We start from the raw sequence: 26,843 nt of genomic DNA, 5'->3' as shown, positions 1-26,843 counted from the left end.
AGCTACAAATATGTTAAGTAGAAAATAACCAATAAACAAAGAACAGGAAAGCTCATCTACAAAAGAAATATTTTTTTTTTATTTGGAAGAATTTTACAATCAATTCTCATTGAGAATTATAAGTAAATTATTCTGGCGTAGTACTATGTCGTGTTTAATAAGTGTTTATCGTATGTTTGATTCTAGTTGAATCTAATACTTAAATCTAAAGTTTATTCGACCAGTCGCGGGGAGACGCGATCGCGAGGATGACCCAGGTGCTCACGGGACACGGCGTGTTCGGCGAGTACCTGATGAAAATCGGACGCACAAAATTGGTGCACTGATTAATGGTATGGTCCTTATCACCACATCGCCTACACAGTTCTTTACCTGGGCTCATCGCCGTACGCCTGGCAGCATTATTTCCCAACATGTGTAGCCCAATAGCCGTCGCTATTGTCAACTCTGTTTTAATTCTAATCGGCCTGTCTCTGGGTACGGTGCTCGCCGGCAGCATCGCAACCACCTGCTGCGTTCCCCATAGCGTCATCCTTAAGGACTTCACCTGTATACATTGCTCCTCTTTAATGTCTAATCCCGTTGCTATATCTTGGATTCGTTCTTCCCTTGTACCTATCAGGTCTATATTTTTCATTTCGAGTGTTTCTCTGTTAGCCAGAGGAACTATCTCCGTACCCTGTCGCATAGCTTTCTTGAAGCTGTCAGCGACCTCGTCCGCCGTTACTTTACTGTTGAGCTCAATCAAGATATGCCCGGCTCTGGTCTTCCTCACTGCTGTCGTCTCCTTAAGGGCACTCTTCACCCCGGCCTCCCTGTAGGAGTCCTATCGACACCATCCCCCTCCAACACTTTTAATTGGTCTCCGGCCGCACTCACCGAAAGAGAGGCGGTCCTGGGACCGACCATCCTCTCCTCGTTCCTCACCCAGTCTCTGGATAACCGTCGGGGCGAGCCTGGGGAGGCACCACCCGCTCAACACCGACGGGACCTGCGGGCTCCGAAACCTCCTGAGCCGTAACTTTATTTCTTCTAGTCGTTCTATCCATATAGTTTATAAGTTGAAATAGTCCGGGGACATAGCCGATTTCGTCATAAAGTCGTTCTTCCATTCTCGTATCCATTGTCGTTGCCAAGGTCGTCATAAGATCAGTCCATTAAGTCCACTATATCGCTATACTTTAGTATTTTAATCCCCTACGGTAACATTATCCGATATTCATGTACCAATCTAACATCTATTAACCGTGTCGGAACCATGCAAGACTAGCGTAGGTATGCTATCGTGAACCCTTGTGTACCAGTTCTTTAATTTCTGGAATCAGTTTTATTGGATTCTTTAGGTAATTGGTGTACTCATGTGGTGAAATTGTGTCGACTAAAAAAAAAACACTCCACTGACCTCACTAAAGAAATAAAATAGTCAAACTCGAAGATGGTATCTCGCTGGGGATAGCCATCCACATGTTATTTAGCAATTAAGTTAGGAAAATTTACCGAATGTCTAGCTGGACAAATTGTAAAGTACAAATTAAATAATAATAAAAAAAAATTGAGTAGATATTTCGAGAAAATTTCGAGATATTTCGTTTAATGGACAATATATATAGACACGAACGCGATACACTAGCACACTACCCTTTATCCTTTTGTTTCTTTCTCTCGTGCCATTACGTGTCATTATCTTTAATATTAAACATTTAAACAAAATGCAATCGCTGGATAATTCTGGAGTATCTCAGAAGAAAAAATGTTGCTTATGAGTAATCTATTAAAATCTGGAGGAGTAAGACATCGTATTTTTTCCAAAAATATTCACTATTATTTGCTTTTGGAGTATCAAAACACGATTATATACGAAGCTGACGTAAAATCATTAAAATTTACTTTTTACAAGGATAGAATGACAGTTGAGGCTTGAAGCTGAAATAAATTTAGAAGTCAGCGTAACATATAGGATTAGCGACTTAATTCGGAATCTGCGCTTGCGAGGACATTGAGAATAGCAACAATGTAACATGTACGCTTACTACTAGAACCAAATATTACAAGCCATCTATGAATTGTCGAATACTGATGTTAAATCTGTCATTTAAAGATACATTTGATTTCTTATCATAACAATAATTTCAATTCCCGGAACAAATATATCATTTATTAAATTCGTACCTAAGCAGTAGAACCTTTATAGTAAAAATTAAAGATACATACTCCGAAGTTAAAAATATCAAGGCAGGGGTTCCGCAAGGAAGCGTTCTAGGACCAATGATATACACACTATACACGGCCAACATACCAACAACTACCAATAGCAAAATATTGACATTTGCGAATGACACAGCTGTACTAGTCAGGCACACTAACCCTGTAACAGCAGTCACATTACTACAAGAACATATCACAAAAATATAAAAGTGGCTTCAAGATAAACAAATTAAAGCAAACCCCGATAAATGCAACCACATTACATTCACACTGCGAAAACAGATACCACCAAACATTATACTAAACGGCACGCAAATAACACAAACAAGGCAAGTCAAATACCTAGGACTCCACCTAGATACACGATTTACATGGAAACAACATATTAAATCAATAATATACAAAATACAGACAGCAAGGAGACAAATGCAATGGTTAACGAGTCGAAAATCCAAACTAAGCATAGAAAACAAATTAAAAATATATAAAACGATCATAAAACCAGTCTAGACGTACGGAATACCACTATGGGTAACAGCAGCAATGAGCCATATAAGCAAAATAGAGATAATCCAAGCTAAAATCCTCAGAACAATAGTAAACGTATCATGGTACGTTAGAAACGAAGATATACGGAAAGACCTTGGAATACCAATGGTCAAGGAGGAGATTAGCAGATACGCAAGAAGGTACAGAGAAAGAATAGCAACGCACCCGAACCGGCTGGCAGCGGAAACGATCAACACATCAAACATAGAAAGAAGACTAAAAAGGAAACACCCAACAGATCTCACAAAGGACATAACCTAACAAACACGAAGATGGTACCCTGCTGGGGGTAACCACCCACATGTTATATTATTACAACACCAAGATATAACATTTTACCAAATGTCCTACTGGACAAATTGTAAAATTTAAATAAATAAATAGAAAAAAAATAATAATAATTTCATTGTTTATTTTATTAATTTTAATTTTGTTATTCATATTAACATAATTAATCATAATTTTTAACTTTCATCGTTTGCTGACTAGTTCAAACGAATCCAGGCACTGTAATACGATCAGCCGGTGTGCCTATTAGACGAGGTTGGCAAACTCTTTGAAAGAGTAATTGCCGCCTGTCTGGGGGCCCACATGTCAGAGCGGGTGTCCAGTTGGCACGAAAGCCAGTACAGCTTCCGGCGAGGCCGCTCGACGGTGGACGCGGTAAATCGTGTGCAAGCCGTGTCGGGGGTTATGGTTTCCCGGAGCGAGATGACGTTGGCGGTGTAACGTCAATTCACATCAGAGACCTAGCCACACACCGCGGGCAGGATGGCACCCAGATGTGTGCACATCCTTGGCGCGTACCCTCAATAGTCCTAAGTACCCACCGGGGTTCTTGGAATTTTCATAGTTAAGGTTCTTCAGACCAAGCGAGTATCTCTTGTCTTAGGTTTCCTTTTACGTTTATTGTTTACTACGGGTTAACACGGAAAGTTAGTTTTTTCTCACGTCTGGTATGTTCCGTTAGCAACTTTCTCACGAGGGCGGCTAAAACCCTTCCTGGTCCACCAACCGTCTTATTATCCAATCGGAGACGGTGTCTACTGCTCTCACTTCCTTAACCAAAATTATCACCAACAAATCTGATAGTCCCGTGTTCTTAGACACACCCACCCCTAGCTTTCCTCAGACACAGTATCGTCAGTAAAATTCACTTATTCTGTATCCTTAAAATAGTCAACATATCTTTACCTGTCTCTACCCTTATAACAGTCACGTACTTGACGTATCGGTGTAACTAAGTTTTACATAACGTGGTTGGAATGAATTGTGATTTATGTTAATTCAGTGTGTATTCCAGTTTGATTGCTGAATTTGTAATAAAGTTTAATTAAAACAAAATTAATAGTTGTGTTACGACTCAGATATTTTTACTTTATCACCCAACCCTCAAGTTTACGTGACAGCGGTCTCGTTGGACATTGTCAACGGGTTCAACACCATATTCTGTGATGTTTTTTTTAAATTTTTCTTTATTAAACGTTTTTATTTGTTTCTACAAATCGATAATTGCATAAGAATCGGGGCCCAAGTGTTGCAATAATGGAGATATAGAAACAATTCTATTTTTCAAAACTGAAGATCTTAAATTTATCGTACCTATCGTAGAAAAGGGCAATGCAAGTGAAAGAGGACGAGGGACTAAGAATCAAAGCGATCGACAAATATTTAAAGACCCGCGATAAGTTGAGATCTTTAACTCAAAACTCAAATTTTCTTATGTTTGATTTCTCATCAATGAAAATATATGACCTCATATGCAAGGCCGTCTCAACAAACACCATCGTATGTACTAAGAAAAAAGAATATGTGGTTCCATGCAACGATGAAAAAATATTCACGCTAGTACAATTGACATGCCAAGTACTGAGGATTAATGTTAAATCTAAATGGGTATGGAAAAATATTAAAATTATTTGCATCTGATGCTATTAATTGCATCATTCCACTAATTCATTATCGTTTCTCTAAAGGAGATATAATAAACAATCAATTTCTCTTTTTTAGGCAACATACAATTAGTTTCACTATTGCACGACTTTGTCAATAGATTCTTGTCAATGCTAGTGTGCAACTAAACAGGGCAGATCCCTAACTTTAAGCTTAAATACATAGGTTCTTGTATATGCTAAACTGCAACCAAACAGGGCAGATCTCTAATTTTATAGGTTCTTGCACATGCTAGCTTTATTTAATCTCAGCACTTGACCGCATGGTGCAGCACTAATCGGGAAACAAGCAGAATCATAAGCGTGAGCACTCTCGTTTCTTCTCTGTTAGTGCCATAACATTGATACACCATCTTTAATTTTAAAAAACGCGCTTTCTGTACCATAATAAAACCGTAAAAAGATTTGGTTTTCATTTCACTTTACTATTTTATTTACTTTGATTTTGGGATGTTAAATCTTGCGGAATATATGATATTGTTTAGTAGGTAATATCATCTGATATATTTTTATTATGGAAATGTGAAATTTCTGTGCTTTTTAAACGAAAAGAAGAGAAACTGATTTTACGTAGAAATAAATAAATTATAAAAAGGTGTTCAAAATGAATCGACGAGTCAACAAATGTATTCGAACCTATGAAAGAAAAAAATGTAAAGAAGCTGTAGTTCCAGTACCAAAAATGGTTATTTCGTCTTTAGATATTATGAAGAGCAGAAATCGTGTTTTATTAAATGATAATTCAAATATAATTGAAGAGAAAGATGTTGATAATGATTCTATGTATAATGATCCTTTTGAGACAACATTTGATAGACTAATTAAAAATGCAAGGTACGAAATTTTATTATTGCTTTATTGTATTACAATTATTAATAGAATTGTTTGTTTAATAGAATTCCACCACCTATGCCAAAGGCACATAGTGATACAATACTACTAACTAGTTCAGATAGTAAATCTGAAATAAACAATCTCCAATCTTCATTGCATAAAACATTAAGTTTTAACACAAAACCAGTTTCTAAATCAACACACAGAAAGATAAAAGTGCATATTACGAAAAAAACAATGTCTAAGAAAAATGTATCTGAGTTCAAAAATAATGGAGAATCTAAAGTAGGTTTGATATTATAAAGTATATCTACATAATGTTGAATTTACATTAAAATTACATTATAAGTTAATATATACACATATTAAAAGTATTAGTAATAAATATCCATATATTATTGAATAGGTACAAGAAGACTTATCTTATAAAAAATATAAATTACGTAAAACGAGAAATAAAATGACGAATAAAATGAAAACGAGTAAAATGCCATTTAAATATTCATATACCAAACAATCTAAAAAAAATTATAATAAAAAATATTTTGTAAAAAACAGCGAAAAAGCTTGTAATATACAAAGTGATGAATCTTGTAACAATGTGCAGATAAAACCATGTTTTATTAATTTAGACAGATCTGCTGTATCAAAATGGAATAGTAAGTTAGATACAATAGAAAATAATTTACTAAAAGAAAATGATCAATTATTAGACCAACATTCAATTAGTGGAATCAGTATTGATAATTTAAAACATGATGAAGCAAAAATAAAACATTGTACTATTAAACTAGAACGATTAGGAACAAATCCATACATAGCACCACTTGATTTTAGAAAAAAATACGAAAATGTATTCAGTAGTACACCTAATGGTAGGCCTGTTAGATCAAATGCTCATTTAATATCTTTATCGCCAATTCCACTTAAATATTTTGAAAAATTGAAGGATTCCACAATGTTGTCAAGCAACATCTCATTTAATGAAAATAATGAAATTTTATTAAAATCTAAACTAATAAGTGATGATTTGTGTAAAGGAACAAATATAATAAAAAAATATAAAGATGAACATAAGTCATCTAGTTATTTAGCAAACACATCTAATTTTAGTAAGTATAATTTCAATCAATTTGAAAATATAGATAAAAAAGATGTAGATTCATTGATTAAACTTAGTTATAGCGAGAATTGTGATCAGAAAGAATTTTTAACAAAAAGAGATTCGGTTCAAAATGTTTCAAAAAATAGAATTGAAAAAAATAATATACCCAATAAATCAATATTAACAGAAGAATATAAAACTTCAAATGTGAAAATAGACAAACATATCTTAAGATTCTCTAATGATGCAAATATGTCACGTTCTTTATTTGATGATACCAATGGAAGTATTCAAACTCCATTAGGCAATGATATTGGAGTAAATGATATAGTAAAAATATCTATTAATAATTTAGTGATAAATGAAAAAAGTACTGTATTAAATAATGAGAGGCACTCTGATTTTGTTAAATTAAATAAAACATCTACTGCAAATATAAGTACTGATAAAAAAGTAACATTCAATAAGTCACAGGAAGAATTACCTGCAACTTCAGTGCCGATTAAATTGACGAAATCAGATTCATCATCTGATGATAAAAACAATGATATAGCAAATGTAGATGAAAAAATTCTGTCAAGCAGAGACAGTGTATTAAGTATAAACCATTCTTCTGTAGACAGTACTAGAAAATGTGGTGAATCTCATGTAGTTTTGAAGCAATTGCAAGATTCCATTAGAGTTACAAAAAGAAAAAAATATACTAAATGGGATCTTGATTTAGTTAGTATTGCAGAAGATTGTGATAATAGTACAGAACTGAAGAAAAAACAGATACATTTAGAAAGGACAAACACTGAAAGAGAAATGATATTATCACGAAAGGAATTATCAGTTTTAAAAAATATAACGGAGGAATGTACTAATAATGCTCATAGAGTAGTTGGAGAACCTGTTTATTTAAAACCAGGCAAATCTTGGGCAAGATCTTTGTCAATTTTGCACAATTTACAAACTAAATTTAATCTGGATAAATTATCTGTTGGCAAAGGTAAAAAATGGAGATATAGTGTTCAGGATATTTTAAATATGCAAACACAAGGTAATTATGCAATGATTAAAAAGACATTTTTTATACATTTTTTAACTAAAACTTTTTGATTTAATAGATTATACATTATATTGATTTTGTTGTAATGTTAACAGAGAAAATTTAATATAATACATATATGATCATGCAAACATTTGAATGTTGTGTCTTTATTTGACAAAACAAAATATTACTGTAAAATTCATTAACCTGAAATATTAATATTTTATGTTTTTTATGATATAATATACATGATTCATTTCATATTTTATACTTTTTATATATTTTTTATTTTTTAAGTATTCATTACTTTAAAATAAGTTTTCATTCTAAAAATGCTTTTCTATTTAAAAAATAGACAAAATATACATTATTTTGTAAATATGTTGTAAATGGGTAGGTCTTAAAAGTGTAATATAAATAACAATTTTCTAAATATATATTATAATGATATTAATTTAATTTTTCATATATGTAGGAATTATACAAAGCTGCATAAAAAAGAATGATAGTAATACAAAATTACGAACAACCAATGAGGTAATTAATAAATCAGAATATGAATTGATTAATAACAAAGATAAAACTTGTGATTCCACCAATCTCACACGTGTTTCAAAAAGGATATCAGTTCGTGTAGTTCCAATTCATAAAACAGTGAAATCTATTGAAGATGCATCATTTCTTGAAGTCTATGGTATTGTTCCTGTTAAGAGTCAGAGATTTACGTTATTAAATAGTAAGTCATATCATTAAATTTAATTTTTAATAAAGTTTTTATCATTATATTCATATATCTGCATACAGATCATCAAAAATCTTCTATATGTAACATCCAAAATAATGACAGTGATATCCAAGTTACTGAAGAACATGTAGTTTCAACAGCTAGAGAAGTTATTTTACAAAGATGTTCACAAAAAGATTATATACCATTTACAACATACTTTTCTGATTCGTAAGTATATGTATATATAATGAAATTGTTAAAGAATAGTAATATAATAATTTGTTTAGATACCTGGAACACTGCCGAAAAATTGGAGAAGGTGTATATGGTGAAGTTTTTCTTTATGAACAAGAAAATAAAAAATCTGTTATAAAGATTATTCCTATAGAAGGTAGTGACTGTGTAAATGGAGAACCACAAAAGAAATTTCATGAGATATTATCAGAAATTGTAATTGCAATGTAATTATAATTACAATTTGTTAGTTATAATGAATATTAAAATTCATTATGATACTAATCTTCTAATAAAAATAATTTTAGGGAATTACACAATTTAAGATTCAACACCAGATACAATACTGATGGATTTGTAGAAGTAAAAGATATTAAATGTATAAAAGGAAAATATCCAGAAAGACTTATAGAATTGTGGAATATCTATGATGAAGAGAAACATTCTGATAATGATTGTCCATCAATGTTTAATGATGATCAATTATACATTGTTCTCGAACTTGGACATGGAGGTCAAGATTTAGAAGCGTTTGTATTTAATACTGCAGAAGAAGCTCATATTTTGTTCATACAGGTTATTATTATAATGTGCCTAATATTATAAGAATTTTAAGTATATTAACATTCATTTCTAAGTTTCATTGTCATATACGAATTATTGTGTCTTTTTTTCATTTTTAAATACATACAACTAATCTCATATGATAATTAAACTGGCAAGTTAACTTACATTTAATTTCTCATCAACCTGAATAGTTATATTTAATATTTTTTAATAGGCTGCATTAGCATTAGCAGTTGCAGAAAAGGCTATTGAATTTGAACACAGAGACTTACATTGGGGAAATATATTAATATCATCTGCAAATGAAGATTATGTACATTATAAGATTGGGCAAAAAAACATTGAACTAATTAGTAAAGGTGTGAAGGTATATACAAAAGACCATTTTCAATTCTAGCTAATTGTAAGATTTCTCTTTTTAAATTAAATTGAAAAACATATTGAATTTCTGCCTTTAGGTGTCTATTATAGATTTCACCCTTTCAAGAGTTAAATATCAAGGATGTAGTGTATTTAATGACCTCGCATCAGATCCTACACTGTTTACAGCTCAGGGCGAATATCAATTTGAAATATATCGTTTGATGAGGGATAAAGTTAAGTAAGTTTTTAAGTATATTAATTTCCATATATTAATTTTCATTATTCACTTATTAAATTGCGTATTTATTGTTTGCGCATTATTTTAGGAACAATTGGCAAGCATTTGAACCCTATACAAATATTTTATGGCTGCATTATACTTTAGATAAAATGATCACAGCAGTTAGATATAAAAAGAGAAACTTAAAAATTCATAAAAATGGTATAACAAAACTTAAAGAACTAGAAAACGAAATTTTGACATATAACAGTGCTTTTGACTTTGTAACAAATTGTGATAAAATCGTTAATTTATTACGTATTAATTCGAAATCCGAAGTAACTTCTGTATAACAAAGAAAATATAGAAGTTGCAAAATGTAAAATATGAGTAGCAATATAAATTTTTTAATATCTGTATGTTAATAAATATTAGAAAAATATGTAAGTTTAATAATATTATATTAAATGTATATTTTTATTGTTTTTATATGTTTGTAACATGTCCTTCAAAGAATAAATCTTTATTGCAGTATTTAAATATTCTTTGCATATAATTTAATTTCAAATTAAAAAATATTTGTTTATAAAAAGATACAATTATACTTTTTAAATTTTTTGTTCTATATAAACCAAATTTTTATTACAAATAATGAGATTTTATATTTTTTATAAAAATTTATTGCAATTACTTCTCATTTGAATGTTAAACGTTTAGTTTTATGTGTTTATATGTTTGTTACGTGTTTAGCTTAAATGTATATCATTAATTACGTAATTTGTAAGATAATAAATTACAGTAAGGAAGTCATTACAATGTTAAAATTCAGAATAAACATCTTATAAAAAATCTTTACAAATTTATTATTTAAGTAAAAGAACGAATATCTTTTTTTAAATTAAAGAAATTTATCTTGAAAAACTTCAATAATATTAATTCGTAGGAAATGTAGTATATTCATATATATTACTCAATTTATGGTATGCACTACACTGATTAATAAAATTCCATCTTTGATGATCAAACTGAAAATAAAAGTATGTATTAGAATAAAATAAATATAACTAAAAAGAAAAACACAAATTTAAATAAATATACAGTGAAATCTTTTTCAATTTGTTTGTCTTTCTTAGATTTGTTTTCTAATTCTGGAGATTTTTCTTCACCATTGTGGTACCTATAACATAATTTTTATGGTACAGTTTAATGATATTTAATGCAGGGTGATATATTTAACAATTTACCCAAAGTTATGTCCCAAATTTGATTTATAATCTTGTGTTTGTAAAGTTTGATACTTTTGAGCATCACCTAAAAATGGCATAAATTGCCATTGATTTTGTATGTGTGAATTTCTTTCTTTCGAAATTGATGATATTATTCTTTTGTACATTGATTCTTTAAATGAATATATCAGTTATATTATTTATTACTTATTTTAAATATTATTTGTATTACCTTCTTCATGTACATTTGTGGGTAGAATTTGGAATTTTTTCTCCACTTCATTTAGTGTTGCATAAAATTCCTGTTGAGCATTATCATATAAACATTTATTTTCGTTTTCCATATGAATCACATCAGAACTGTTGTTTATAATTACAGTTATCTGTTCATGTAGTCCCATTAATTCTTTCATATTCAATGACTAAAAGCATGTAATTATTCTCAATTAAATGTTTCATTACATGAATGTGCAGTTACATACTAATAACCAATTTTCTGAGTCAAACATTTTTTCACTCTTCATGTCATCTTCAAATTGTTTTTGCAAAATTTCAACGTTTGCTTTGTGCCTTTCACAAACTGCATTTAAACTACTGTCATAGTTTTTTTTCATTAATATTATTTTGTCTTGATATTCTTCCATCTGAGACTATGTAACATTGTAAAAGTATTAAAGTAAAAGTATCATCTAATATAAAACAGTTGAGCATAATGTAGTAATAGAAATAATATACTTGCTATAATAATATTAAGTAATAGCTACTTTAAGGATAGCACGAAGCTCAGCATTTTCTTGTACTAAATGTTTAATAATTTCTTTAGGATGTTTTATTTCACCATCTCTATTCATTATTTCATTTTGGTTTTCATTATGTTCACTTTTCATATGTTCTATCTTATACCTCATCAATAAATTATTTGGAGAATTGGATCGCTCAAATGTTATACAATTATTTTCAGGCACTTCTTTTATATTTACGTTATTCGACAATTGTACATCGATTTTTTCTATTTCAGTTTCTTTTACTTCTCGTTTTTGATCTTTATATTCTAGTTTGAAATTTTGTATTCTATTATTTACAGTTAACTCTATTATTTCATCTTGATGAATCTAAAAATAAAATAGATATATTAATACATAGTTAATAAGAAATAAAACATATCTCAAAAACTACTAACTATGTACTGATCATGTAATTTTTTAATAAATTTGCTATTCGATGAATCTTTTTCTAAATTAGATAGATTTTGAAGACTTAATAGTCTTTCATATATTTGATTGGAAAGAGTATACAATTTGCTTTTTAGATTTTCTTCCATTACTTCATTATGTAGTCTAATTAATAATTCAGAGTTTTCATTTTTCCAATATTCCACATTTTTTTCTAATATTTCATTTTCATGTAGATATATGTCTAAGCTATTATCAAGTTTTTTGTTACTATTTTGATCATTTATAAGTTGTGTTCTTAGATTACTGAGTTCAACCTTTAATTTTTTTTCATATTTGTCCAATTTTGCAAGATCCTCTTGCATTGTATATATGATATTAATTTTATCATTTTGTTCAGTTAGGGATACAATTATTAAATTCATTTCTATAAGTTTATGTTCAACATCTTTCAGTTTTTCATTTAATAAAATATTTTCATCTTCCAATTTTATGATTTCATGATGTTTTTGTTCCATTGCATTTTTGTATTTACTAATTTTTTGTGACAAAATATTATTACTTGCATCAATTTTATTTTTCAAGGTAGTTATAGCTTCTTCTTTTGTAGAAATGATCATATTGGATTGAATAATATTCTTTTCTAATTCATAATTCTCAAATTGTAAATCACTCAATCTGCAAAAGATGTTAGTAATTAAAAGATAATATAAAATAATAATTAATATTATAAAAAATATTTCTTCTTTTATAAAACAAATAGAGGCATTACCTTTTCTCTATTTCTTTAATCTTATTTTCTAAAGTAGTCTTTAGGTTTTTAGTTTCAAGAAGTTCACGAACTTGCTCTGATAAATTTTTAATTTGTTTAGTTTTTATTATTAATTGTTTCTTACTCTCACGACATTCTTTTGATAATCTATTTGTTATATTTTCTAAATTCTTGTTTTCTTTTTTTAATGCATTACAATCTTTATCATATATAAATAATTCACTTTTAAGTATCTCAAGTTGTTGTTCTAACTTCAATACATGATCGTCCTTTTTATTAAGTGCTGTAGTTATTTTTGATAACTGTTCTTTAATTTTTATATTTTCTTCATTTAAGCCAATACCTTCTCCTCTTTGCTGCTCTACTATTTCTTTCAATTGAGCTATTTCTAAGTTTTTTCTTTTTAATTCGTTCTGCTGTTCTTCTATTGTTCCAGTTATCTGTATGTGTTGATCTCCAGCACCTTAACATAATTTTTCGTGTAAAAAAGCAATACTGTATATATAGTTAATATTTATTATAATCGTGGAAGGAATTAATCCTTTAGAAATACTGCTATTAGTAAATAATTAAAATACTACAAATATATAATTTTATACATAAAATATAACTGAAATTATAATACAATGGAATTTAAACATTTAAAAATTACCTTGTAGAGCTGTATTTATTTTATTGATACAAGATTTCAAATGTATTTCAATCGCTTTATTAATTTTTTCATCATATAAATATGTTTCCTCTGTATGTAATATTTCATTTAATAACTGATACAAAATGTTTTCAATAAATTCATTTATCTTATTTTGTATGTGTAATAAATCATTAGGAAGCTGTTTAATACAAGAATCATATTTCTTATTTTCTTTTTTATGCTGATTATATAATTCAGAAAATAGTTGTTTCTTCAAAGTTATATCTAGCAAAAAAATTAATATGCTGATATACATATACATATACATGTGTAAAAACGCAAACCAAAAGTTTAAATTACCTTGAGAAACATTGATAGCTGATTGTGTATCTTTCAGAATTTCATAAAGATAATAAGTTTGTTTAATCATGACAGGACGTTCGATTTCTACATATATTTGTAACTTTTGTGTAAGAGAACGTAACTTAATTAAAAAATGTGTAAAATATTCAATGATTTCCTTTTCTATATTATCTATGACATCTTTTCTACTTAATTTAATGGTATAATTGTAATATTCCTATTAAATGTTGTTATTTGTTTTCGATAAATTATAATATGGCATTAAAATAAAATTATAATGTTAAATAAAATTAAAATATTATAATATGTTGTTATTTTTTTTAAGTAAAAGAATCAAGAAGAAGGTCAATGAAATGTATTACCTTTTGAAGTCCACAAGAATCTAAATTATTTGCTATTTCACTTAATAAATTTTTATTATTAACTGCGTTAGAAATATCGTCAAATTCTATTTCACTTGAATTAGTCATATCTTGCTTTACATTGAATGCAACTACATTGTCTTCAACTACATATACAAAATATTTACATATATATACATATGTATAATTATACATAATATATTATATATTACATATGTATTGCATATATATTATATTATATATATATATATATAATATTATTATGATATTATATAAATCATATAATATTGATTTCACTTATAATATAGAAAATATGTGATGTGTGACTCATATATATTTAAGTATATAATGCACTATATATTATTATGTATGTTTTAAATAACAGCATTACTTGTATTTTTTGAATCCACTTCAGAGTCACAAGAGAGTTTTTCACAAATCATATATTTTAAATTTTGATCAAAGAAGGTTTCTAGTTTATCATTTTCTATATAATGCTTTAGATCTCCAATTTGTTGTAAGAGATTTTGACTTTCTATTTTATAACTTTGAAATCTTGCTATAATGATGTTTATATTATACAGTATATTATTTGCTTCTTCACCAATATCCAAGCTACATTTTGAACAATTACAAATTTCTTCACAAACGCCATTAAGCTCTTCCAAATTATTTAGGACATATTTTAACTTATTGAAGAAATCACTAATTTCTTGTTTCATAGAAACCAATTCCTCTTTATGTTGAGCAATTTTAATATCTTTATCCTGAATTTCAGTTTTTAAAACTTCTAACATATTCTTTGTCTCCATCTAACGTAATTGACATTATAATTATTCATAATCGTGTAAATGTACATAATTATGTATGAATAAAGCGTTTAATAAATATAATAAAAATAGTGTACTTGTTCATTATATGGAATAGACAGTTCTTTGATCACTTTTAACAGTTGATTTAGCTTTTCTTCTTGATTTGTTAATATACAATTCTGTTCATAATTTTGTTTTTTAAGTTCATCTCTTTCTTCTAAGACATTCTTTAATTGATCTAGCGTTATATTATATTTTTCTGCTTTTTCTACTAGTTGTTCCATTTCTTGTATCTTTTTCTGCAATACAGTAAGAATATATAATTTTTTATTTGAAAATTAATCCTTGATATTAGATATGTATGATAACTAACTAAGAGTAACTCTTTTTCTAATTGTAATGTTGTTGTTTCTTTGACATACAATTGAAGTTTTTCAATTTCTTCAGAATATAAATAACAACTTTCACATTTCTCATTTAAATCTTGTTTGAGTTGTTCCATTAAATATTTATAACTATAGAGCTAGAAAAAGAAAAGAAGATAGAATTTTCAAAGTGGAATAATATAAAGATAATATATAAAATAATATATAAACATATTACCTTCTTTTTCAGATCCTCTACTTCGCAATTACGTTCATGATCCAGTTTATATAATTTTTCATGTAACATCTGCATAATTATTATCAAGTATTATTACTGGCACTAGTGAGATGCGGATTGATGGAGAAGTGGAATATCTATTGGTAAGAGAGTGAAAGAAAGAAATGTAACCTTTGTGGGGACAATTACGGAAATTTAGAGCACATGAAAAAAGAGTGGAATTAGAAAGCAGGTTTGGTATAGGAGAGATAGCCAACAAAAAAGGAAAAGATAGGGTTGTCAATTTGGTGAGGAAATTGGGAAAGAAAAAAAGAAAAGAGTGAAGAGACATGTAAATAAGGATTTGTGCAATAGATAACAGAAAATAGACATATAATAATAATTAATAATTAAATAGATGATATAAAGTAAATATGTGATAGTAAAATAAGAGTAAAATAAAATTGTGTGTCTGAGTGAGTGGATGTGTGTGTAAATGAATAAGTGAGAACACAAGGAAATAGAGAAAATAATTCTGAACCAAATTCCTTTTGACCAGGAGACTGAAAATGAACTACTACTATTATTAGGTATTAATTGACTTCAATTTTGTCATACGACATACTTTAGTATTATTCTACAAAATTGTATTTTATATACTTGCTTTGAGATTTCCTTGTTGAGTGTATATGCAACTTTCTTTTTCTTTCAGTAAAACTTCCAAATGTTTATTCATATCATGTAATTCTTCTAACTCAGCATCTCTTACCTAGAAATTAAATACAATTGTATAAATTATAATATAACTATATAAATTATTAAGTTAATATATCATACGCAGAGTTCATTTTTCAAAACTATAATTTCAGAATCTTTCTGGATGATAATCCCTTTATGAACGCTATTATGTAGATCAAAATCAGATTCTGTTTCCATTTCAGTGTCAGACTCTGTTAGACTTTCAATATCTTGTGAACTATTACTGCAAGAAGCATCACATTCAAAACTTTGTTCCTTGTGATTATTTGTTTGTGAACTATTTTTGTCTAGATCTGCACTGTTATCTTCATTACTGAATTTTGATGTGAATGATGTTTGTGACATTGCCTAGATAGAATAATATTTATATAAAAATATATTGTTTAAATGACAAAGAGCACAATTATTTTCATACAGATATTGTTATAATTTTGTTTAGATATTTATCAACTTCATCGTCAATTTGTATTTCCATATCATGTGTTTCTGTGTTTACCTGTAAGTAAATATTACATTTATTTAAATAATTTTAATTATAGTACTAATAGATTGATTATGATACAATGATACTACTTGTACGGCTACATCAATATATTCTATCCAAGATGATGTCTTTTTATTGTAATCTACAAAATTAAGATACAAATAAGAATTTAGAATATAAAAAATTTTTAAATACTTTTTTGTATCATTTTACCTGCAGAAGGAAGTGATCTTACAGTAGACCTACATGATGGTATTAAATTATAATTTTTCAAAGATGGATCAAACATAGTTAAAGAATAAGAATATAATTGATTATATTGGTTTGTTATAGCTGATACATTTCTTGTGTTAGACTGTGAATTTCTTTTACAAGGTGTATGAATTGATAACAAATTTGACTGAATTATAGGACCTGATTTACTGATATTGAAAAATGCACCTTTTAGAACTCCAGTTGTATAATTGTTTTTCTGTGGTAATTCTTTTATTTTTGAAATGTTATCCTAAAAAATAATATGACATTATTAAATTACTTTTAACTTTAATTTTAAGTTATTATATAGAAGACTAATATACAAAGCAAATTGTTTAAAAACTTACTAAATTTTGTAATTGTTCTTCTTGTTTAGTGGTAAGTTTAAGAGTTTTATATTTTTTAAGTTCTTTTTTAACTATCTGAAGTTCATTTTGTGCTTTCGGATTGAGTTGAATAATATTATCAATAATTACATTAAATGGTATTATTTTTCCCATCTGCAAGAAAATACATAGTGAGAATGTTTTTCTTTGATATGAATATTTTGTTTAATTGAATACGTACTGATGAGTCATGTTCATTAAGTTCACGAAAGTAACGTGAATTTTCTAAAGAATTTGGACTCCATGCTCTGATATCTGAACAAGAATCATGTAATTTTAATCGACCTTCTAAACGTTTCTTCGGTAAAACATAGTCACCATACATCAAAGGTGTTCCTGAGTTATGTCTACTAGCTAAAAAAATTCGAGGTCCATGTTCTACATAAGACATAATTACTTTTTTTTTTTCTCAAAAAATGAGTAACATTAATTATTATTACTGTTAACGGATCTGAATCTAAAATTCTTTTTAAAAATATAATATAATATAAAATAAATTGTATTATTTATTTGATTGTTTTTATTTATATACTATAGTAACTATTAAGAAACAAAATGCAAAGTAACATAAATGGTGATCAATAAAATCTATGTAGTTATATAATAAAATATTTTATTTTGTAAGTTGACATCAGAGTTACTGATAGGTAATATTAATAAAGATTTTTCGGTTTTATCGATGTTATAAAATAGACATACATCTGCTTAGGCTTTTAAAGTGCAGAAATTATTATTACATAGTATAATTTTTCTTCGAAATAAGCAACTGGTTTCTGACTCGAAATAAGTAATCCGCTATCCCCTCTTCTTTATTTGAACTTGTCGACAGAATGAGAGATTGGTGAAGGAGTAATAGGTTTGTGAAAGCGAGGAGCCATAAAATTTTGTGATCTAATGAACAATGACAGCATTTAGTAAAAGATGAATACAATATATATAATGCTTTCTCACTTTAGCATTAGCGATCCTGACGTCTTATATGTTACTTGGCCAATCACTTTCTGATTTGCCGCTATGTCAAGCCTCTCGTTCGTTTTCTGTGTTCTTCTTTGTCCCATTAAAGAACAAAATCAAGCAGAATAGCATATTTGACTCTTAATAAGCACTTAACCGGACCCGAGTATGTTGTTTATTTAGAGGCAAAACTGTATATAAATATAATTAAAATTATGAGCATTATTTTACCTTTTTCATAATTTTACCTCTTATTTCAAAAAGTTACATTTATAGATTGTAAAATGTAATTTCAATTTACATGCTTTATGTAAATGTATGTTGATGTCTTACTAGTTTATCTTCAGTTATCAATGAACAGAACGTTATCTTAATTTATGATTAAAAAGTGTTTAATCTTATCAATGACATACAATAAAAGAGGTATAAAACAAAAGTCTGTAATATAAGCAGATATTGCTCTGTAGTATTTAAGTAATTTGTTACAACTATGTGTATTTTATTTATTTATCGTAATCCTGATGCTGATTCTGAGTCATATCGATTGATTTTGGTCTCAAACCGAGATGAAGATTTTAAACGTCCAGCATCACCAGCTCATTATTGGGAACACCATCCATTATGTTTAGGAGGTAAGTTAAAGCTATGTACATTTGAAATTAATTATATGCTAAATTTATATATATATAGTAATGTACATTTGAAATTAATTACATGCTAAATTTATATATATAGTAATATATATGTATATATTGTACAAAATGTTTATCTTAATATATTATTGAATAATTAATTCCAAATTAAAAATCATTATAATTTATATTTTATTAGGTACTGATATGGAGCCTGGAAAAGAAGGTGGGACTTGGCTAGCAATGTCATTAACAGGAAAAGCTGGTGTTGTTTTAAATTTATCTGATGAAGCAAGTTCAACTAATATACCAAAACAAGGACGAGGATTTTTAGTGCCTAATTTTATTACATCAAATGATTCTGCAGTTTCATATTTAGACAAATTATACAAGAAGAATAATGAAAATCAAATATATAATCCTTTTATTTTGGTTTTAATAGATTTACAGTATGTGAATAAATTTATAATATTTTTATAATCAAAAAATCTTAATAATCAAAGTATAATATATATATATATATATACACTTAATATATAAAGTATATTATATACTTAAAAAATATATATATTTATATAAATTTATATATATATTTTAATAATATACATTTTCTTTAATTAATATATAAATTAATTAAAATCTTAATATATATTTTAATTCATTTAGGAATGCAGATGTTAAGTATCTGAGCAGTTCTCATAATTCAACAGGACCTAATTCAAGTCAAGACAATATCTTAGGTTTTGGTAATAGTGGTCTTGATATTCCATATAAAAAAGTTGAAGCAGGAAAAGAAATTTTCAAAAATATTGTTAAGGATATTAAGGTGTCGAGACAAATGACTCTAATTGAAGAACTTCTGAAATTTTTGAAATCAAAAGAAAGGTATGCATAATTTTTTAAACAATTATAGTTTTTGTTGTTATTAACACATTATTCTTTTAATTTCCAGATATTTGCCAGATCCTGAATTGCAAAAACGTTGTTCAAAAAGATATAAGGAACTCAGCTCAATCTTTGTATCAACTGATGGATATTGTACACGAACTCATTCTATTTTGTTGGTTAATGGAAACAATGAACTAACATTTGTTGAAGAAACACTTATGCCGAATTTAACATGGAAACGTCAAATATTTAGTAACAAATTAATATGTAGAAATTGACAGTGATAATAAAAATAATTGTAAACGATATTCATATAGTTAATATTTTACTTAATTAATAATTATATTATTAGTTTATAACATTTGATATGTTAAATGTAAATACACAATTCTTTGGACGTGTATAAAAGTACATGTATAAAGTACACAAAGAAGTATTATAATATAAATTTGTTATTATAAAAATATGTTGTTTTATGCTATTTAGGTTTAGTAGAGTTATTTTTTTAAATCTTCTGTACAAAAAATATTATGGCACATTATTTTCATTAACAAGGTCATCACTCGAATCGCTTTCTAATATATCTGACGATACGTTAGTTGTATCATCAGCTATGTTAGAATTTGGTACAGAGCTTTCTTCTGATGATAAATTCTAGAAATATCAGTAAGTATATAAAATACAATTAAAATATGATACATTAAAAGATTATATATTTCAAAAAATACAAACCTGAGAAAAAATTTCTTGACCTTCTAAGTTTTTGTTAACAAGATTACCCATCCAAAAAGCAGTAGGGCTATTGTTAAGAACTAACATTCCCTTTACACTGTATATTAATCTTTCTAATATAGATTTTGCTGCAGGAATATATTTTGATAATGTGAGATCTTTCTTTTCTGCACTATCACAACATATTGTATGTAAATATCGTGTGCCTCCTAAAACAAATTTTATGTATAATTTGTATTACTTTTTTGCTATTAATATCTTTTTAGCTATTTGTTACTTTATTCTATTTATTTGATAATTTAAAATTTATACCTTGCATCATCTTCAATATTTTTGTTACTTCTTCTGTTTGATATTTTAAATTATGTTCTAGAACTGGCATTCCAAGGTTTAAAAAAGATTTCAATAATATAGGCATATATTTTAGGAATATCAATAAATTATTTTTTGTTGTTAATGTTTTACATATTTGAACTAACTTCTGCACGTTTTTCGCAACTTCATACCATACATCTATTCTTTTAGGATCTCTGATAAAAAACATGTAAACTTATAAAATATTCATTTCATGTAAAACAATTTTTATTAAGTACATGATATGTACCTATCAGCTATTTGCAACGCTGTTTTTATACCATTAATTAAACCATCGAACATTTTTTTAAATAAAAAATGAAAGTTACTTCTCGATATGGAAGGTATTCTACTTAGTCTATCCTGTGGCTTCTCCAATTCTGAAGTTTCATCTGGTAACCAATCCAAAATTGAAGTTACTGTTTGTAATGGTAGCGATTCATTATTAATCCAACTATTTAACAATTCAATTACAGTTGATTTATATTGAGTACTGGAATGATTGTCTTCCGGCCACTGAAGGCATAAAAATCCAAATGCCATTTTTGCTAAAAATGATAGCCATCAATGGTTATTTTGAACACTATAATGATTATATAATATGTTTTAGATATAAAATTAATATTTAATAAGTTATGAATTGCATAATATGCAATATATATTATGCATGCATATTATACATAATATTCCTCACCATACTTTTCTTTATTTTCCTTAGTATAAGATTCAGAATGTTTCATTAATGATTGACACATATTGATTAATGAAATTGATAATGATATTTGTGTAATAATATCGGACAAAGACTCAAAATATTTACAACATTCTGTAACAAGTTCTTTGCACGATCTTAATGTAATATTGCTTTCATCAACTTGACTTGCTAAAATTCGTAAACCCTCTAAACAAGTATGTACAAATTATTAAAATATATTATAAATTACAATATGATTATTATGTATAAATATACTATATATAAATGTCATACCTCGTAATAATATATTATAAGTGACACTTTCAAATCCTTTCCAATTAAAAATTTTTGTTAGAAGACATAACAATAATCGGACAGCTTCTCTGCTTTGAGCTTCATTTTCTTCTCTCAAAACGTCTACAATATCTCGTAATTTTGCACAAATTTTTGGTAATAATTTAATTAAGTCCTTTATAAATTTCTCACTACTGTCATGCTCAAAGATTCCTAGGAGTTCTTTAACAATAAAACATACTTGTTTTATAGATATACTGCGTCTCACAGATTGTGTTGCATCCATGTCCATTTTTATATCTAATAGATGTACTATCTACGAAATATTATGCTAATTATAAAAATAAGTCTAAGACAATGTAAATAATATTTAATGTATATAAACATAAATAAAAAAAGTGCTTTTCGCTAATACTAATTATTTAATATTAAAATATATATACCGATGCATCGAATTTTCTAAAATATGTTGGATTTTTAGAACATATTAAAGAACCCAATTCCCAGTCTTTAATTTCGTTTATACTAACAGATTTTTCTTTGAACTTCTTTTTCTCTTTTTTTCCTTTTCTTCCAACTTTTTTATCTATTCTTACAAATGGCGGTAGAGGAAACTGATGAAAATAACATGGAGGTGGTTGATATTTTGTGTCACACAAAGAGAACAATGTGCTCAATTCACTTTGTAAATCTATCAAATTGTCTAATCGTTGTAATACTTGCTTCTGTAACAAAGAATCTTTTTGTGTAACAAAACCACTAATCACTTCACGAAACCTACAAAAAAATAAAACTTTTGTAGTACCTTTATTTAAAATTAATACTATATTTCTATTTACTTATTTAATTTTTAACTTACCAATTAATGCAACATATTATTAAATCGATTACTGAATTTTCTGCTATATCAAAATCTTTTGGCATTAATATTGCACATCCTAAAAGAGAATCTATAGCATCTAGATTTTCATTTTCACTAAGTTTAATACAACAAGTTCTGAGAAGTTTGAAAGAAATTGGTACAATTGCGCCATATTTTTTGTCTTCAAAAGTTAAAATGCAATTTTCTGGCTCATCTTCAGCCTTATTCAATCCAAATTTAGGAATTAAATTTCCTCTAAATATACACAAGATTATAAGATAAATGAATATTATATTAAAGATTATAAAATATTATATACCTATAACTTGACTTATCAATCATATTTGTAATAACAAATTCTTCTTCAATATAATCTGTGAGTCTTTTTATAAATTTTGTATTAATATTTTGAGTTTGTAAAATGATACAAGTCAGCTGATCATAAAACAGAGCTTGTGATCGTGAACAGTTCTTCACATTATTTAATACTGTCTCTATAAAATTAAAAAGTCTTAGTATCTTTATGACTTAGATGTAAACTTTAATAATGGTAGTTCATGGTGCTTACCAAATAAATTATACGCTGCATCAGACTTCTCTGTCTTTTGCATTAAATGTTTTATTGCCATTACTGCTCCTAAAACACCTTTACATTTTGTGCTAAAATATAATCATTTAAAAATAAAATCAGTATCAGAAAATAATGTTTTTCTTCTCACTAAAAGCATTCTGCACATTACTTAGAATATATTAGGAAAAGAATAACCAATTTGGAACTTACTGTCAAAGCAAAATTTTTGTAAATTATGTATTCATTGATTCTAGAGATATTAGAAGCATTATTCAATATTTGATGAAAGAATTAGAAACAAGGATATAAATGCAAATTCACTATGTAATAATAATAATGTACACCAGATTGGAGAAAAAATTATTATAAAAGTAAAATGGGATATACTATGAGTCATTTGGAGAACATAGCAGCAAATGCGGACTACATATTAAGATAAGATAGTTCAGCCAAAGCCATAGGATTATATGCAGATAATCACAAAACTACGATTTTGTAACTCATGATTCTGGGACTATGGTACCTATTTTATTTCTTTCTAAGATCATAAGACTAGTTATGCAGAAGACATTGAAAGAATCTACTTTAAACCACCGAACTTTGAACTCTAAAACTCTGAAATCATAAGATCAATCGAAATTTATTTCAAAATTAAGGAACTCGAAAAAGCGAGTTTCAGAATCGTACTTTGACAACAGATTTCAGAATTGGTGATTTTTTTTCACGTTGTTTTTCGTGATGTTAATACATACAATGGTTTAAAATTAGATAGTTGTTTTTGCAGTAGTATGAATAAGTCATCACGTAGAGAATCAGCTATAACATTAGGGCTTGTACATAAATGTTGCAATAAGTCATTCAATGTACCAACTTCTTTTAAATTCAAGTTATCCATTTTCTCAAGTAAAATACGAAGATGATTGCAATGTGGCGTTAGACATTGTCTGTCTTCTTCTTTTTCCACCATTTTGCACAGAAACGCCAGACTATTTTTAACTGTTTGATTGCAATCACCCATAAGGAATATAATTCTTTCTAGAATCTCTCGTTGTTTGAACACATCCTCTTTGTGACATTTAAATTGTAAACGCAACCAATCAATAGAAAAGTCAATAAATACACGTTCATCTGTTTTTAATAAATTGCTAGATATTTGTAAAGCAATAGGTTGCAGTTCTTGCACAACCTATAAAAAAATATCTCAATTACATTAAAGTTTTAACAAAGACAATATCTTAACATTGTATTATGTTGTACAAACTTGTTTATAATCACTATATAATAAATTTAATAAGCTCGTTCTATAAAACCCAGATCGTATATGTTGTTTAAATATAGCTTCAATAATTTTTCTCTTCACTTCTGTTGTTAAAGATATAAGAAGCAAAAGAATGATATCTAATGGTTTTGGATCTTTAGTAATATCTTTTATAACTGTTATAGTCGCATTTACTATATTTTTTGAAAGAAGCATACTCATTTTTAATGTATTCACAATATTTAATTGACTTTGATAACACTCTTCAATCTTTTCTCCAACAAGAGGTTGTATATCAGTATTGCGTAATACCTTTAATGTCTTTTCAAAAATTTCTGTATTTGTACAATCTTCTAAAACAAACCTGTAGAAGAATGAGAAAATAGATAAAAATTGTACATGTAATTGTATTTCCATACTGTACTTTCTAACTAATAAAACATACTTTATAATAGCTGATATTGCGTTTACTTTAACATTTGTTTTCAACAAATTTAATGTTTTTTCCTTGTATTCATCCAAATATTCTTTTCGAAGATTTAAGTTGCCCATACAATATAATATTAAATTTATTAATTCAGAATTATCTTCCAGAATTTTATTCAAAATTTCAGCAATAGCTTGATGTTGTTTGTCAGATATAATGTCAGGTAAAAGCATAATTAATTCACTCTGAAACCATAAAGGACATGATTCTAGAAGTTGTTCTAAATTGTTGACCAAAGCATCAGAATTAATTACAACATCCAAGAAGCAAAACTGTTGCAATAATGGAAGAGCCCAAGATACTGATTCAATGGAATCACTAAAAAAATATGTTTAAAAGAATTATAAAAATACATTCAAAAATTGTGGAAAACTATAAGAAACTATTATAACAATAGAAAACATACGCTATAAGTATAGCTTCATTGAGTTTAGACAAAAGACTGCTATATATTTCTGGATATAGTTCAGAAACTTGTAACAGAATCCTTATAAGAGAAGAACTATGTAACACATTTGACACTTCACCATCAATAAGTAATTCCATATCGCTTAAAGCATTTTTTAAATTTTCTTCATTTTCAAAATATTTTTCCATTAGGGTAATTAACTCATCTTTTTTATATTTTTTTGAATTTAGTAATTCTTTCATTTTCCTTTGTACCATTATGACATCTTTACCTATAATAATTTAATGAATACAATGTATTTATATTATAACATTAATCGAATATACTTTTAAATATGCTATGTACTATACTATCAAATATACTTTAAAATTTATATACAACTAATATCCATCATATAATTGAAGCTTTAGATAATTGATGTACTTACAAAGTACATGTGGAACAACTGGATTTATCTTAATACCTGAGTCATGTAAAAACTCAAGAAATTTACACTTTGTAATAGAAATTGCATTAACATCTTTCTCTGTAATTATTGATAAATTTGATGAACTTCTGAGATGACTATTTTCACATTTATCTGATATAGTGTCAGAATCATCTCGTTTTTTCTTTAAAACTGTAGATTCTGCCAAAGGGAAACCTAAATCATCGTCACTGTCACAGTTTGACGAAGTAAGACTTGACAATTTGCGTTTACGTGATAATGATTCTCCATTTCTTACTTCTACCTTACGTGATTTACTTGAAAAAATATCCTCATCTGACAATTTGTTTTGACCTGTAAATATTTTATTTAATAATTTTCTTTAATTTCGAAATATTTCATCAATGAGCTTACTTTGAGTTGAAAAGACCTTTCCGGCTAATAACGTACTATTATTTCTTGGCAACTGTTCAATTAAAGATTTAGTTTGAGATATGTCACTTCTTGAAGATGTTGGACTTCCTATTAAATTTTTATGTAAGCCGCCTCTAAATTTTAATTTTCTTTTATCCATGATTAAGTGATTGTACTTTTGCGTACGATCATATGTAATATCTTTTCGCGCTAAGTATAAAGAGGTAGTATGAAAATTAAATGTGTATATGCACACTATCAAATTGAAAAT

The 26,843-nt window shown here is 27.5% G+C and overlaps 4 protein-coding genes across 20 annotated transcripts; 2 read left to right on the top strand and 2 right to left on the bottom strand.

Moving 5' to 3' along the window:
* The first annotated feature begins 4,713 nt into the window (after window positions 1-4,713).
* Window positions 4,714-10,322, top strand: Haspin (haspin). Of its 3 annotated transcripts, none has more exons than XR_011176005.1 (10): window positions 4,714-5,540; window positions 5,603-5,825; window positions 5,947-7,687; window positions 8,154-8,414; window positions 8,483-8,633; window positions 8,693-8,866; window positions 8,948-9,215; window positions 9,421-9,565; window positions 9,665-9,807; window positions 9,896-10,036. XR_011176005.1 is itself a non-coding variant. In XM_069131393.1 (10 exons), exons 1-10 carry the CDS (start codon window positions 5,311-5,313, stop codon window positions 10,140-10,142), a joined length of 3,591 nt encoding a protein of 1,196 aa, XP_068987494.1. In that variant the 5' UTR covers window positions 4,717-5,310; the 3' UTR covers window positions 10,143-10,322. The 3 variants fall into 3 exon arrangements, 2 of the variants coding, with proteins under 2 accessions (XP_068987494.1, XP_068987495.1); XM_069131393.1 differs by having other exon boundaries at window positions 4,717-5,540; window positions 9,421-9,573; window positions 9,896-10,322; XM_069131394.1 differs by having other exon boundaries at window positions 5,407-5,540; window positions 5,586-5,825; window positions 9,421-9,573; window positions 9,896-10,322.
* Window positions 10,323-10,495: 173 nt separating this feature from the next.
* LOC138187347 (putative leucine-rich repeat-containing protein DDB_G0290503) lies at window positions 10,496-18,634 on the bottom strand. 14 transcript variants are annotated; one of them, XM_069128053.1, is made up of 23 exons: window positions 18,548-18,634; window positions 17,778-17,950; window positions 17,558-17,710; window positions 17,169-17,460; window positions 17,045-17,097; window positions 16,887-16,967; window positions 16,550-16,819; window positions 16,377-16,481; window positions 15,734-15,802; window positions 15,504-15,653; window positions 15,226-15,429; window positions 14,710-15,130; window positions 14,319-14,464; window positions 13,954-14,173; window positions 13,612-13,878; window positions 12,960-13,422; window positions 12,196-12,865; window positions 11,780-12,127; window positions 11,498-11,665; window positions 11,248-11,437; window positions 11,034-11,187; window positions 10,888-10,966; window positions 10,496-10,814 (listed from the first exon to the last, which is right to left on the bottom strand). In XM_069128053.1, exons 2-23 carry the CDS (start codon window positions 17,919-17,921, stop codon window positions 10,722-10,724), a joined length of 4,740 nt encoding a protein of 1,579 aa, XP_068984154.1. In that variant the 5' UTR covers window positions 17,922-17,950; window positions 18,548-18,634; the 3' UTR covers window positions 10,496-10,721. The 14 variants fall into 14 exon arrangements, with proteins under 14 accessions (XP_068984154.1, XP_068984137.1, XP_068984146.1 ...); XM_069128036.1 differs by having other exon boundaries at window positions 17,778-17,974; window positions 18,334-18,628; XM_069128045.1 differs by having other exon boundaries at window positions 18,334-18,628.
* Window positions 18,635-18,659: 25 nt separating this feature from the next.
* Window positions 18,660-20,615, top strand: Tango2 (transport and golgi organization 2). Its single transcript, XM_069128172.1, has 4 exons — window positions 18,660-19,182; window positions 19,382-19,631; window positions 19,849-20,067; window positions 20,135-20,615. Exons 1-4 carry the CDS (start codon window positions 19,041-19,043, stop codon window positions 20,346-20,348), a joined length of 825 nt encoding a protein of 274 aa, XP_068984273.1. The 5' UTR covers window positions 18,660-19,040; the 3' UTR covers window positions 20,349-20,615.
* Fancd2 (Fanconi anemia complementation group D2) lies at window positions 20,571-26,808 on the bottom strand. Of its 2 annotated transcripts, XM_069128158.1 has the most exons (17): window positions 26,573-26,808; window positions 26,159-26,512; window positions 25,729-26,002; window positions 25,577-25,640; window positions 25,281-25,507; window positions 24,839-25,199; window positions 24,330-24,763; window positions 23,575-23,666; window positions 23,326-23,500; window positions 23,004-23,261; window positions 22,588-22,921; window positions 22,145-22,460; window positions 21,851-22,057; window positions 21,407-21,704; window positions 21,115-21,332; window positions 20,803-21,011; window positions 20,571-20,724 (listed from the first exon to the last, which is right to left on the bottom strand). In XM_069128158.1, exons 1-17 carry the CDS (start codon window positions 26,730-26,732, stop codon window positions 20,599-20,601), a joined length of 4,107 nt encoding a protein of 1,368 aa, XP_068984259.1. In that variant the 5' UTR covers window positions 26,733-26,808; the 3' UTR covers window positions 20,571-20,598. The 2 variants fall into 2 exon arrangements, with proteins under 2 accessions (XP_068984259.1, XP_068984250.1); XM_069128149.1 differs by having other exon boundaries at window positions 25,281-25,640.
* Between the last annotated feature and the right edge of the window lie 35 nt (window positions 26,809-26,843).

Source organism: Bombus flavifrons, chromosome 2 (genome assembly GCF_040668555.2).
Source record: "Bombus flavifrons isolate JBK064 chromosome 2, iyBomFlav1_principal, whole genome shotgun sequence".
NCBI lineage: Eukaryota > Metazoa > Arthropoda > Insecta > Hymenoptera > Apidae > Bombus > Bombus flavifrons.
This window is presented reverse-complemented; position numbering and strand designations above follow the sequence as displayed.

Excerpts from the sequence above, each read along its gene's own strand:
- Haspin (XM_069131393.1), top strand. The coding sequence starts at position 5,311 with ATGAATCGACGAGTCAACAAATGTATTCGAACCTATGAAAGAAAAAAA. Across the intron at positions 5,826-5,946 it reads AAAATAATGGAGAATCTAAA|GTACAAGAAGACTTATCTTA; the intron begins GTAGGTTTGATA and ends ATTATTGAATAG. Across the intron at positions 8,634-8,692 it reads ACAACATACTTTTCTGATTC|ATACCTGGAACACTGCCGAA; the intron begins GTAAGTATATGT and ends TAATTTGTTTAG.
- LOC138187347 (XM_069128027.1), bottom strand. The coding sequence starts at position 17,987 with ATGTCTTATGTAGAACATGGACCTCGAATTTTTTTAGCTAGTAGACAT. Across the intron at positions 16,482-16,549 it reads TTTTGAAAAATGAACTCTGC|GTAAGAGATGCTGAGTTAGA; the intron begins GTATGATATATT and ends TTTAATTTCTAG. Across the intron at positions 10,967-11,033 it reads AATTTGGGACATAACTTTGG|GTACCACAATGGTGAAGAAA; the intron begins GTAAATTGTTAA and ends ATTATGTTATAG.
- Tango2 (XM_069128172.1), top strand. The coding sequence starts at position 19,041 with ATGTGTATTTTATTTATTTATCGTAATCCTGATGCTGATTCTGAGTCA. Across the intron at positions 19,632-19,848 it reads TTGGTTTTAATAGATTTACA|GAATGCAGATGTTAAGTATC; the intron begins GTATGTGAATAA and ends TAATTCATTTAG. Across the intron at positions 20,068-20,134 it reads TTTTTGAAATCAAAAGAAAG|ATATTTGCCAGATCCTGAAT; the intron begins GTATGCATAATT and ends TTTAATTTCCAG.
- Fancd2 (XM_069128149.1), bottom strand. The coding sequence starts at position 26,732 with ATGGATAAAAGAAAATTAAAATTTAGAGGCGGCTTACATAAAAATTTA. Across the intron at positions 25,641-25,728 it reads AATGAAGCTATACTTATAGC|TGATTCCATTGAATCAGTAT; the intron begins GTATGTTTTCTA and ends ATATTTTTTTAG. Across the intron at positions 23,667-24,329 it reads CTATCTAATTTTAAACCATT|CACAAAATGTAAAGGTGTTT; the intron begins GTATGTATTAAC and ends ATTATATTTTAG.